This window comes from Papio anubis, chromosome 20 (genome assembly GCF_008728515.1).
Source record: "Papio anubis isolate 15944 chromosome 20, Panubis1.0, whole genome shotgun sequence".
NCBI classification, from domain to species: domain Eukaryota; kingdom Metazoa; phylum Chordata; class Mammalia; order Primates; family Cercopithecidae; genus Papio; species Papio anubis.
The window spans coordinates 42,427,191-42,440,270 of record NC_044995.1 but is presented as its reverse complement, the minus strand read 5'-3'; the positions used below and the strand labels follow the sequence as shown (position 1 = coordinate 42,440,270).

Sequence of the window (13,080 nt, the reverse complement as noted above, 5' to 3'; positions counted from 1 at the left end):
CTTTACAGTATATTTACCATACAGTATGGTCAGTTTTTATAAACACTTCATTTGCGCTTCAAAAGAATGTCTGGTATACTCAATACATTCAGTCGTATCCCTCAGTGTGCTAGATTAAACATACTTACTGTATTGTTCAAATCTTCATATCCTTTTTTCATATGATCTATCGCTAAGCAGTGTTTGAAAGTCTTAAAGTGTTGATGATTTGTGTTATTTCTTCTTTAATTGTACTAGCTTCTGCTTTATGAGTTTTATGAGACTAGAATTTTATATCTTCCTAATTGGTACTTTACATCCTCATATCATTACCTCTAATAGTGCTATCTTAAAATGTATAAAATTAATTTAGCAAACTTTATTTTGGTTAATATTCACCTGATATATCTTTCTTATTTTTGAGACTCAGTTTTGTTTTGTTTTGTTTTGTTTTTTTCTTTTTTGAGATGGAGTTTCGCTCTTGTTGCCCAGGCTGGAGTGCAGTGGTGCAATCTCAGCTCCCGCAACCTCCACCTCCCGGGTTCAAGTGATTCTCCTGCCTCAGCCTCCCGAGTAGCTGGTATTACAGGCATACACCACCAAGCCTGGCAAATTTTGTATTTTTTTTTTTTTTGGCAGTGACGGGATTTCTCCATGTTGGTCAGGCTGGTCTCAAACTCCTGACTTCATGTGATCCACTCCACCTCAGCGAGACTCAGTTTTTATGTGGTGTTGTGGGTTTTAGTGCATCTAATGAAATAACATAGAGCTGGAGTTTATCTTAATCTACCAGGACAGTCTTTTTAAACTGCAGAATTTAGCCCATTTGTACACTTACTGATAAAGTCAGACATTTTCTACCATCTTACTACATTGTGCTTTTCATTTGACCTATTTTTTTGTTTCATTTCCCTTATTTTTCTTACCTTTGGAATTGAGGGTTTTTTTTTTTTTTAAAACCTAATTCCATTTTCTCTTCTAGACTGTGAGTTAAACTCACTATGTCCATCCTTTGAATTTTTACCCTATTTTATCATGCATACTTACAGTCTAAAGCTAATCAATATTGTGAGTCCCCAGTGGAAGAATACAAGGAACATACAGCCTCCTTCCCAATTTATGTATTATTTAGTATTAGGATTGAGCTTATTTTTCCATCTCACAAATTGGATATTATTATCATTTTATATAATAAAGGTTTCCTTAATTTTATCCATTTTACCTGTGTTCATTCTACTTAACATTTTGGGTCTTCCAATTCCTATCTCCTGAAGTACTTTTAATTTACTTCTGTGATGGTCTTTTTTGATGGGTACGTTGTCTCAAGTCTTTATTTTAAAATGCCTTTATATAACTCTCCTTGTATATTTTTTAAGCTTTTAATCATGAAAATTTTTAATTCTCCACAGAAGTAGAATAGTACAGGTGTCTCTCGTATCCATGGGGGACTGGTTCCTGGACCCCCACAGGGCTTCCAAACTCCACAGTCACAAATTCCTTATATAAAATCGCATTTTATTTGCATATAACCTATACACATCCTCCCATAAATGCTATGTTTTCCCTCCCATTTACTTTAAGTCATCCCCAGATTACTTATAGTACCTAGTACAATAAGTGTTATGTAAGTGGTTGGTTGGTCTTTTGGTTTTTTTTAAGAGATGGAGTCTCATTCTGTTGCTCAGGCTGGAGTGCAGTGTTGTGATCATAGCTCACTGCAGCATGAAACTCCTGGACTCAGGTAATCCTCCCACCTTAGCCTCCCAAGTGGCTGGGACCACAGGCATGCACCACCACACCTGGATAACTTTAAGAAAAAAATATATATATATATAAATATATATATTTTGTAGAGACAGGGTTCTGCTTTATTGCCCAGGCTAGTCTTGAACTCCTGACTTCAAGGCATCCTCCTGCCTCAGCTTCCCAAAGTGCTGGGATTACTGGTGTGAGCCACTGTGCTGGACCATAAATAGTTATGCTGTGTTGTTTAAGGAATAATAGCAAGGGGGAAAGTCTGCATGTTTGGTACAGACACAAGCATTCATCTTTTTTCCACATATTTTTGATCTGTGGTCGTGTAGCGGGCTGACTGTATAATGAATTCTCACGTCCTTAACACCCAGCTTTGACAGTTACCAATATTTTGCTCATCTTGCATCATCTAGCCCTTAGCTGTCCAATACAGTAGCCACTAGCCTCGTGTGGCTATTGAAGTTTAAATGCTTAAAGTTTAACACTAACCTCATTTCAAGTGTTCAGTAGCTGTCCATACATGATTAGTGGTTGCTGTATTAGCAGTTACTGCAAATAAATAGTATTGGATAATGCTGTTTTTTTCCCCCAGATTTGTTTTTAAAGCAAATTCCAGACATCCTGTCATTTCTTCAGTAAATTACTAACTGTGCATCTCTACTTGGTTCATCACCACTACTCCATTATCCCAACTAACAAAGTCTGATGTTCCCTGATTGGCTACAAAATATCTTTTTACGTTTGGTTTGTTCAAATGAGAAGCTTAACAGGGTCTCCATTTTTTTTATTTTATACCCCTTAAGTTTCTGTTGTGTCTGTTCTCTTCCTCCTCCCTTTTCATTTTTTTAATCCACTGATAATTATTGAAAAAATAAAGTTATTTGTTCTTAAAATGTCCCACATAATATTTGGATTTGGCTGACTGGTTTGTTTTCATTGCTTAAACTGGTTATCTTTGTATTTCCTATAAAGAGCAGCTAGATAGTTTAACTGTCTAGCATTCTAGGTTGATAAGTCATTTTTTTCTCAGCACACTGAAGACATAGTCCTGCTTTCTTCTGATGTCCATTGTTGCTGTTGAGACATCAACTATCAGTCTGTTTTTCCTTTTATAGGTGACGTGTGTTTTTCCCCTGGCTGCTTTGGAAATTATGGAAAAAAATCAAATACCAAGGAAGAAAAATCTATAATGAAATTAGATGTGGATTTCTTTTTATGTATTCAGCTTGGGGCTTATAATACTTCCAGTACCCAAAGGTTAGTGTGTTTCACTACTTCAAGAAAATTGCTAGGTTTTCATCTAATAGTGCTATCAAAATTCTAATCTAGTAGTTAATACTGGCATTGAATTTCTCATTTCAGTGGGTTTATTTTTCATTTCTAAAAATTGCTTTTTAAACTAATTAACCATTTTATAGTATCTTATTCCACATCCAAATTTTTGTTAATTTCTTTAAGCTTTTATATTTTTTAAAGTATGTCTAAAAGGATAATATCTGAAGTGTTAGGCTTTTCCACCTGATAGCTGTGTTTTAGTTGTGTCTTACACATGGTACATTGCGTATTTGTGTTTGTTTCTTAAACTGTGCCTGCCTCAGTTTACTTAGAACTTTGCATATAAGATTTTTTTCTCAAGACCTGACTTAAAGTTGATTTTCCAGAGATAGGTCCATTTGCTTGCACTAGTTGCTTGGGGACAATGCCACTTAGGACCCTCTTAAAGTGAAATTATTCTCTTGAGGTTGTTTGAACTACACAAATGAATTTGGACTGAAACCTAAAAGAGAGCACTTGTATATACAAATCCTCAAGAGAGATTTTCTTTCTATTATGCCTGACAGGTACAGTTCCTTGCTTCATGTTTTCATATGGAAATTTTACTTTCTTTTTAAAAAACTTTTCACCGTGGATTTTCAGTCATACCCAGGAATAGAGTGCTATGATGAAGCTACTATGTACCTACCACCCAGCTTCCATGATTGTCACCATTTTGCCATTCTTACTACATCCGTTTTCTCCCTTGCTTCCTTTCATAATTCAGTTTTTTTTTTTTTTTTTGAGAGAGTCTCGCTCTGTCTCCCAGGTTCAAGGTTCAAGTGATTCTCCTGCCTCACCCTCCCGAGTAGCTGGGATTACAGGCACCCGCCACCACACCTGGCTAATTTTTGCATTTTAGTAGAGGCGGGGTTTCACCATGTTGGTCAGGCTGGTCTTGACTGGTTTTTTTAAAGGAGTTGACACCGAAAGGACAGGCAAGAAAGGCAAAAATAATGAACTGAAACTACATCAAACTATCATGTCATCTACAAACAGATAATTTTACTTCTTTTCCAATGTAGATGCCTTTTGTTTTCTTGCATAATTGTTCTGCCTAGAACTTCCAGTCGTATGTTGACTGGAAGTGGCGAGGATGGGCATCTTGTTCCCAATCTTAGAGGAAAAGCCTCCAATTTTTTATAATTGACTGTAAGCTGTGGCTTTGTCACCTATGGCCTTTACTGGTATTGAAGTGCATTCCTTCTATAACTAATTTGTTGAGGGTTTTTATCACAGAAGAATGCTGAGTTTTACCAAGTGCTTTTTCTGCATCTATTCTAATGATCATATAGTTTTTATCCTTCATTCTGTTAGTATGGCGTATCACATTGATTTTGCGTATCTTGAACTATCCTTGTATTTCTGGGATAAATCCCACTTGATCATGGTGTATGATCCTTTTAATGTACTGTTGAATATGGTTTGCTAGTATTTTATTGAGGAGTTTTGCATCTATTTTCAGTAGGGATATTGGCTTGTAGTTTTTTGCTGTTAGACAGTGTTTTTTTCTGGCTTTGGTATCAGTGTAATGCTGACCTCATAAAATGAGTTTAATGAAGAGCTTGGTTGGGCTCTTCTTCCATTTTTTTGGAAAAGTTTGAGAAGGATTATTCTTTAAATGTTTGGTAGAATTCAACAGTGAAGCCACCAAGTCCTGGGCTTTTCTCTGATGGAAGATTTTTCCTCACTGATTTAATCTCTGTACTCTTATTGATCTTGTCAGGTTTTCTATTTATGATTCAGTCTTAGCAGGTTATGTGTTTTTAGGAATTTATCCATTTATTCTAGATTATCCAATTTTTTGGCATATAATGTTTCATTATAGTCTCACAATCCTTTGTATTTCTGTAGTTACCAGTTGATTTTTTTTTTTTTTTCTTGAGACAGAAGTCTTGCTCTGTCGCCCAGCCTGGAGTGCAGTGGCCAGATCTCAGCTCACTGCAAGCTCCGCCTCCCGGGTTCACGCCATTCTCCCGCCTCAGCCTCCTGAGTAGCTGGGAGTACAGGTGCCCGCCACCTCGCCCGGCTAGTTTTTTGTATTTTTTAGTAGAGACGGGGTTTCACCGGGTTAGCCAGGATGGTCTGGATCTCCTGACCTCGTGATCCGCCCGCCTCGGCCTCCCAAAGTGCTGGGATTACAGGCGTGAGCCACCGCGCCTGGCACTGTAGTTACCAGTTGTAATGCCTTCTCTTTCATTTCTAATTTTACTTCAGTCTTGTCTATTTTAATCTTAGGTAGTCTGGCTAAAGGTTTTTGTTGGTTTATCTTTTCATACAACCAACTTTCAGTTTCATCGATCTTTTCTGTTGTCTTATCTCTTTCTCATTTATTTCTGCTATGATCTTTATTATTAATTTCCTTCCTTCTACTGGCTTTGGGCTTAGTTTCTTCTTGTTTCCTTCTGCTGACTTTGGGCTTAGCTGCTGCTTTTTCTAGTAACTTGAGGTGTAACATTAAGCTGTATAAGATCTTTCCTACTCACCCTTGCTCTCTTTGGTTCCCATTTACGTGGAATGTCTTTTCCCATCTTTTTACTTTCAGGATACATGCATTCTTAAAGCTATAGTGAGTTTCTTGTAGGCAGCATATACCTTAGGTCTTTCTTTTTTAATCCAGTCAGCTACTATATATTTTGACTAGAGAATTTAATCCATTTACTTTTTTGTTTGCTTTAAGGAGATAGGATTTCTGTCACCCAGGAGGAGTGCAGTGGCATGATCATACTCCGACCACTCCCAAGTTCAAGCAATCCTCCCACCCTAGCCTACCAAATAGCTGGAACTACAGGCAGATGCCACTGCACCCAGATAATTTTTTTAAATTATTTTCTATAGAGATGTGGTCTTGCTATGTTGCCTAGGCTGGTCTCAAACTCCTGCCTGCTCTCAAGTGATCCTCCCGCCTCAGCCTCCTGAGTACATTTATATTTAAAGTAATTATTGATAAGTAAGTACTTACTGTTGCCGTTTTATTCATTCTTTTGTGGCTGTTGTACAGATGTTATGTTCCTTTCTTCCTCCCTTCCTGTCTTCCTTTGTGATTTGATGACTTTCTGTAGTGATATGCTTTGATTCCTTTCTCTTTTCTCCATAGTATAGGTTCTTGCTTTGTGGCTACTATGAAGCTTAAAACATCCTGTAGTTTCAATAGTCTGTTTTAAGCTGTTAACAGCTTAGCTTTGATTGCATACAATTTATACTCTTACTTCCATTTCCCACATTTTATGTTTTTGATGTCACAATTTACATCTTTCTATATTGTGTATTAACAAATTATAACTTTTTAATATTTTAATCTTTTATACTAGAGTTATAAGTTATTTAGATACTACTGTTACAGTATTAGGGTAATCTGGATTGAGTGTATAATTACCTTTATCCCAGTGGGTTTTATAATTTTATATGTTTTCATGTTACCAAGTGTCCTTTCTTTTAAGCTGAAGAATTTACTATTTCCTATAAATCAGCTCCATTACTCATGAAGCCCCTCATCTTTTGTTTGTCCAAGGAAGTTTTTGTCCCTTCATTTCTGAAGGCCATTTTTGGCAGGTAAAACATTCTTGGTTGGTAGTACAGTCATGCACTGCATAAAGACATTTTGGTCAGCGATGGACCACATATGTGACAGTGGTCTCATAATGGTGCTTAAAATATTCCAATCACCTAGTGACATAGCCAATGTAACATTGTAAAGCACATTACTCACATGTCGTGGTTTAAACCTGCACTATCAGTCATGTAACCATAGTACATATGATTATGTACAGTACAGATTATATACAGTACATAATAACGGATAATAGTAATAAGTGACCACATTACTGGTTTATATTATTTTTATACTATTTATATTATTTTAGAGTGTATTCCTTCTACTTACTAAAAAAGATGAGTTAACTCAAAAACAACCTCAAGCAGATGCTTCAGAAGAGATTCCAGAAGGCATTGTCACCATAGATGTCAGCTCCATGCATGTTTATTGCCCCTGAATACTTTAAATGGGACACGATAGAAGGTGTAAGACAGTGATATTCATGATCCTAACCCTATGTAGGCCTAGATTGGTGCATATTTGTCTTCGTTTACAACAAAAAAGTTTAAAGAGTAAAATCGGGCAGGCAAACTGGGCCTTGAAGGTAGGCTACTGAGTTAAGAAGACAGAGTCCTGGAAGATTTGCAGCAGGTTTTGATGACTTCACATACACAGCTAAGTGTACTAAATGTTGTTCTGGAATGTCACCCTTTTATTATGAAATGCAAATATGCTCACCTTTATGGTCCTTAGGAGTTACTCCTTATTATTGTAAGTAATTTAGGGATATTAACTCAGCCCAACCCTATGAAGTCTCTGCTATTCTAACAATGAGGAAAGTGAGGTGCGATATAAGATATTCCAAACTCATCTTGAAGATTTCTTATTCTATACCAGACTCAGCTATTTCCCCAGTGAGTCCTGGTTTCTGTCACAGGTAAATGGTATTCAGAGAGAGTTTTGCACTTTAGAGGCTCATTCCTCCTGAGCTGTTAGCAGTCATAAGCCTTTTTAGTGGTTCAGGCTAGAAAAAAGTCCAATAAGAAAAAATGAAAAATGCATACTATATTTCTAATTTGAGGATATACTGTGTTCTTGGATAAGGAGACAAATTGTAACCAAACTCTATGTGTGTGTATACTCTTCAGTATGAAGAAGCTTCCGAGCCTGCTAGTGTTGAATATCTAGCAGGCCTAGACTCTAATGGCTTCTGTTTTCTCCTCTAGCTCTGCCTGCTTAGGACTCTGCCCAGCCAGGAAGGAAACCTACAGGAGGAAGAATGGCTGCAGGGTGGCTGACAACCTGGTCACAGGTACACAAGAAATTTCTCGATTTCCAAAAGCACACTGCCATTCCTGAAAATAACACATCTCTTGCCCCTGACCTGAAGCTTCACAGCCCAATCTGAGCTGGCTTCATCTTCCGCAGTTCCCAGGCTGCTTCATGTGGAAGAGGGAATCCCTGGGAAAGGCTTGTGTTCCCACATTTGTTAACGTTCTCCAGATATTCTTCCATATTTTTGAGTATGAATTCCATACTTGAGTGAGTGCTGTAAACAAAGACTTTTACTAGGAAAACTGTTTATCATTTCTCAAGTATTTCTTGCATTCCTACAGTATGCCCTATCTATTCTGGATCTGAATAAGACCAAGAGAGTCCTCACAGCCTCACTGTGCAAAGATCAAGCCAACCATATTTTAGAAAAGCTGTTTTGACCATGACCCTGAATGAAATGGCCCAGGGAGTAGGATTTAAAGAGAGTTCTGAGAAGTCAGCTTTAAGGCAAATTAATAGAAGGCCTCTGATGTATGTCTGAGTTTCCAGTGCCCTGGGTCTTCTCTCCAGTCCTGTCAGCCTCACCCACCATTCTCCTGGTATATTGTCAAAAATGGTCATCGGCTGAGCCAGAATATGTATGTGATGTTTTAGAACTCCGTGACCTTCCAGGAAGTGGCAGTGGACTTTTCCCAGGAGGAGTGGGCATTGCTGGACCCTGCTCAAAAAAATCTATACAAAGATGTGATGCTGGAGAACTTTAGGAACCTGGCCTCAGTGGGTAAGGCTGGCCTCATTCCTTCATTTGTTTACGTAGCAGATAGTTCCTAAGCGCATATTGTATTCCAGAATCTGTGAAAAGAATGGCAATATGGTGGTTAACCGCAAAATGAATGGTCCCTGCCCTTGAGGGGGCAGTCCAGTGGCTTCCCATGAAAATGCACTGATTTCATTTTCTCTATCACTAATAGCTTTAGGTAATTTGTGATCTGTGTCTGATCTTGTGTATAGGTTTCAAGGGTCACTTCCGTATAGGGCATGGACTATGCTTTTTGGTCTTTGTGAAAGAAAGAACTCAGCTCTGATTGTTTTGCTGTTCCTAAAGCTGCACTTGACTATTTTAGCAGTCCTTTAATTAAAGTCAAAGTATGGCAGTCAGTTTTGTGGAATATTTAATTCTCACACATTTCTCCCACATCCTCTCTTTCTGCACGAGCAGGGTATCAGCTCTGCAGACACAGTCTGATCTCCAAGGTGGATCAAGAAGAGCTGAAGACAGATGAAAGAGGAATTCTACAAGGTGACTGTGCAGGTGATCCCTGGGCAGAACAGAGTACGGCCTTGGCCATTGAGGGTTGGTACATTTGGGAATGTCACTCAGTGCAGGAAAAGAAATCTGAGGCCATTACATGAGCTTCCTTCCTGTTTCACCATCTGTCCAATCATTCATGTGTTAATTTGGTCTCTGAGAAAAGTTTTAACTCCTCCTTAAATGTAACATTTCCATGAATGCCTTTTGTTTAGTTCTCCCTATTTTCCAGATAATACTGTCTTATTTCCCAACCTCCACAATCCTTTCCAACTAAAATACCTCCCATTTCTACTGCTTGTTCCTATCACTGGTGAATCACTGGTTGTGTCTTCTCTCTCACATTCCTCTACTTGCAGAAAACAAAATCTATAGGGTCTCGCTTCCTTTTTCTTTCATCCCAACCTTTTCTCCCAATAATTATAAAAATTTTCCTATGCTATTTCAGACTGGGAAACTCGACTTAAATCAAAAGATGCAATTGCTGTGCAGAACATTCCTGGGGGAAAAACATCCAATGGCATAAACATGGTAAGACTTACTAGGAATTATTCCTGGTCTTTGTAGAAGTCTGGGAATTTCAATGAGTTAAAACATCAGCACCCAAAGCAGGGGTAAGAAGAGTTCAGGCACCAAGCTTTCACCAGAAAGCTATCTCAGGAGAGAGTTCATTTTCATGAAATTGGAGAAATGTGTAAACCTAGGTTAACACTTGCTGGCTCACAGAGAATAACCACAAGTAAACATTTACTTAAATATGATTTTAGTGTTAAGTATTTAGTACATAATTCATTCATTCTTCACTCAGTATTAGAAAAACTATATTAAAGAAGCCCTTTGCTGGGAAAGAATAGAGCCTTGGACAGAGGACTAGGCTTATTCAACTCGAAAAAGCTAATAGGGCAAAAGTCATGTGCACATACTGAAAATGGTAAACATGTCAGTTATGATCATGTGCTTCCTATATATGGCAGAACCCTCATGGAAGAGAATTCCTGTGAATAAGGTGAAAGTGAAAAAGCCTTTAGTCACCACTTATTCCCTTTTCAATAGGCAGAAAATCAACCTGGTAAGAACTCCCTGGAGTGTAACCATTGTGGGAAATTCAGAAAGAACACTCTCTTTATTTGTACAAGATATTGCAAGGGAGAGAAATGCTATAAATATACAGAGTATGGCAAAGTCTTCAACCATCCCTCAACTCTTAGGAGTCATGTGAGCATTCACATTGGAGAGAACACTCTTGAATTTACTGATTGTGGAAAAGCTTTCAATCAAGAGTCATCCCTTGGGAAACACTTAAGAACTCCCACAGGAGAGAAGTGTCATGAGTATGATCAATGTGATATGTCCTTCAGCCTACACTCTTCCTGCTCAGTGCATGAGCAAATACCTACTGGAGAGAAAGGCAATGAATGCAGTGACTATGGCAAAAGATCTCCCCTTAGTGTCCACAGAAAAACTGGTAGTGTGGAGGAGGGTCTGGAATGCAATGAACATGAGAAAACTTTCACTGACCCTTTGTCCCTTCAGAACTGTGTCAGAACTCACACTGGAGAGATGCCCTATGAATGCAGTGACTGTGGGAAAGCCTTCATTTTTCAGTCTTCTCTTAAGAAACACATGAGATCTCATACTGGAGAGAAGCCTTATGAGTGTGATCACTGTGGAAAATCTTTTAGCCAGAGCTCTCATCTGAATGTGCACAAAAGAACTCACACTGGAGAGAAACCCTATGACTGTAAAGAATGTGGGAAGGCTTTCACTGTTCCTTCATCCCTTCAGAAACATGTGAGAACCCACACTGGAGAGAAACCGTATGAATGCAGTGACTGTGGAAAAGCCTTCATTGATCAGTCATCCCTTAAGAAACACACACGCTCTCACACTGGAGAGAAGCCTTATGAGTGTAACCAGTGTGGAAAATCCTTCAGCACAGGCTCTTACCTTATTGTGCACAAGAGAACTCACACTGGTGAGAAAACCTATGAGTGTAAAGAATGTGGGAAGGCCTTTAGGAATTCCTCTTGCCTGAGGGTACACGTGAGAACTCACACTGGAGAGAAGCCTTATAAATGTATTCAGTGTGAAAAAGCCTTTAGCACAAGCACTAACCTTATAATGCACAAGCGAATTCACACTGGCCAGGAACTCCATGAATGAAATGATGACAGGAAAGTGTTTGTTGCCCCTGATGCCTCCTTTCTCACTTTAGAACATACATTGCAGAGAAGCCCTGTTATGGCCACATGGAAACAGCCTTCTGGCCCAACTCTGGCTGGCTGTTACACTGGGACAAACCTTATAAATGTTACAGTGCTGATTGTTTTTGTCAGTGAGTATTTCATTCTTATATGTTTCACAACTTATATTATGTAGATCTTATAGTTATCTTTCCAGTTTAATTCCATTGTGAACAGAATACATGGTCTTCAATATGTAGATTCTTTGTGATATAGATTTGAACATAATTGCTGGACACTGATGTACTGAGGCAGACAGAACTAGTTGCTGTCTCAATATCCATTCCTCCCTTCTTTAAGTAATAAAATTTACTATTTAGTTCAAGCTGGCAATGTGGACAGTTTTCACCCAGCTTTCCTTACAGCTTTCCTTACAAATGTGTCCACATCCCTAGCCCATGCAAAGTAGGCAGAAGTCACTGGATACAGCTTCTGAGGAAGCTCATGGAAATGGGAATATCTCATCTGGCGTTTTTTTTCTTAACTATTTGCCCTCTGTCTTATCCCTTATTTCCTAGAAAATATATACACCAAGAGGAGGCCAGAGAAAAGATACTAAATGAAACAACAGGAGAGATGCAATATTATCTAGTTGCACTAATCCTGTATTGCTTATCTCTGGGTTTCATATTACAAGAGAAAAATTAACTGCCATGTGGTTTAAACCACTCTTGTGGGAAGTTCCTCTTTCAGCTGATTTCAGTCCCAACTGTTATATCTGTGTTTTCTAAGGCAGAAGGATCGCTTAAACCTAGGAGCTTAAAATCAGCCTAGGCAACACAGACCCCATCTCTACCAAAAAAATGAATAATTAGCTGGGTACCGGCTGCACACCTGTAGCCTCAGCTATTCTGGAGGCCAGAGGCAGGAAGATCATTTGAGCCCAAAAGTTGAGGATGCAATAAACCATGTTTGCACCATTGTACTCCAGCCTGGAAAAGAGTGTGAGACCCCAACTCTTTAAAAAAAAAAAAAAAAAAAGTCATCTATTTACAAACTTTGTCTTCTGATCTCTATAATCGAGAGTGGTATTGTGTCCGGAATTGGTGGGTTCTTGGTCTCACTGACTTCAAGAATGAAGCTACAGACCCTCATGGTGAGTGTTACAGTTCTTAAAGATGGTGTGTCCGCAGTTTCTTCCTTCTGGTGGGTTCGTGGCCTTGCTGGCTTCAGGAGTGAAGCTGAAGACCTTCGCGGTGAGTGTGGCAGCTCTTAAAGGTGGCACGTCTGGAGTTGTTCGTTCTTCCTGGTGGGTTCCTGGTCTCACTGGCTTCAGGAGTGAAGCTGCATACCTTCAAGGTGAGTGTTACAGCTCATAAAGGCAGCGTGGACCCAAAGAGTGAGTGGCAGCAAGATTTATTGCAAAGAGTGTAAGAACAAAGCTTCCAGTGTGGAAGGGGACCTGAGCAGGTTGCCGCTGGCTGGCTCAGGCAGCCTGCTTTTATTCCCTTATCTGACCCCACCCACATCCTGCTGATTGGTCCACTTTACAGAGAGCTGATTGGACTGTTTTGACAGGGTACTCATTGGTATGTTTACAATCCCTGAGCTAGACACACAGTGTTGATTGGTGCATTTACAATCCTTTAGCTAGACATAAAAGTTCTCCAAGGCCCCACTAGACTCAGGAGCCTAGCTGGCTTCACTTAGTGGATCCCATGCTGGGGCTG

General features: G+C 39.0%; 1 protein-coding gene across 27 annotated transcripts in view; it reads left to right on the top strand.

Annotated features, from left to right (window-relative positions):
- The window catches only part of LOC101002450 (zinc finger protein 177), a 67,082-nt gene extending 54,732 nt beyond the window's left edge, over positions 1–12,350 (top strand). For 13 of the 27 annotated variants that reach the window (XM_031659971.1, XM_021930646.2, XM_031659970.1 and 10 more), the window contains 5 exons: positions 2,850–2,991; positions 7,810–7,895; positions 9,078–9,158; positions 9,616–9,698; positions 10,221–12,350. In XM_031659971.1, the coding sequence (XP_031515831.1) occupies positions 2,850–2,991; positions 7,810–7,895; positions 9,078–9,158; positions 9,616–9,698; positions 10,221–11,330 (1,502 nt within the window). In that variant the 3' untranslated portion in view covers positions 11,331–12,350. Of the gene's footprint in view, positions 1–2,849; positions 2,992–7,809; positions 7,896–8,512; positions 8,640–9,077; positions 9,159–9,615; positions 9,699–10,220 lie in introns of those variants that run through there. The other 14 variants (XM_031659977.1, XM_009193402.3, XM_021930663.2 and 11 more) reach the window with 10 other exon arrangements.
- The last annotated feature ends 730 nt before the right edge of the window (positions 12,351–13,080 follow it).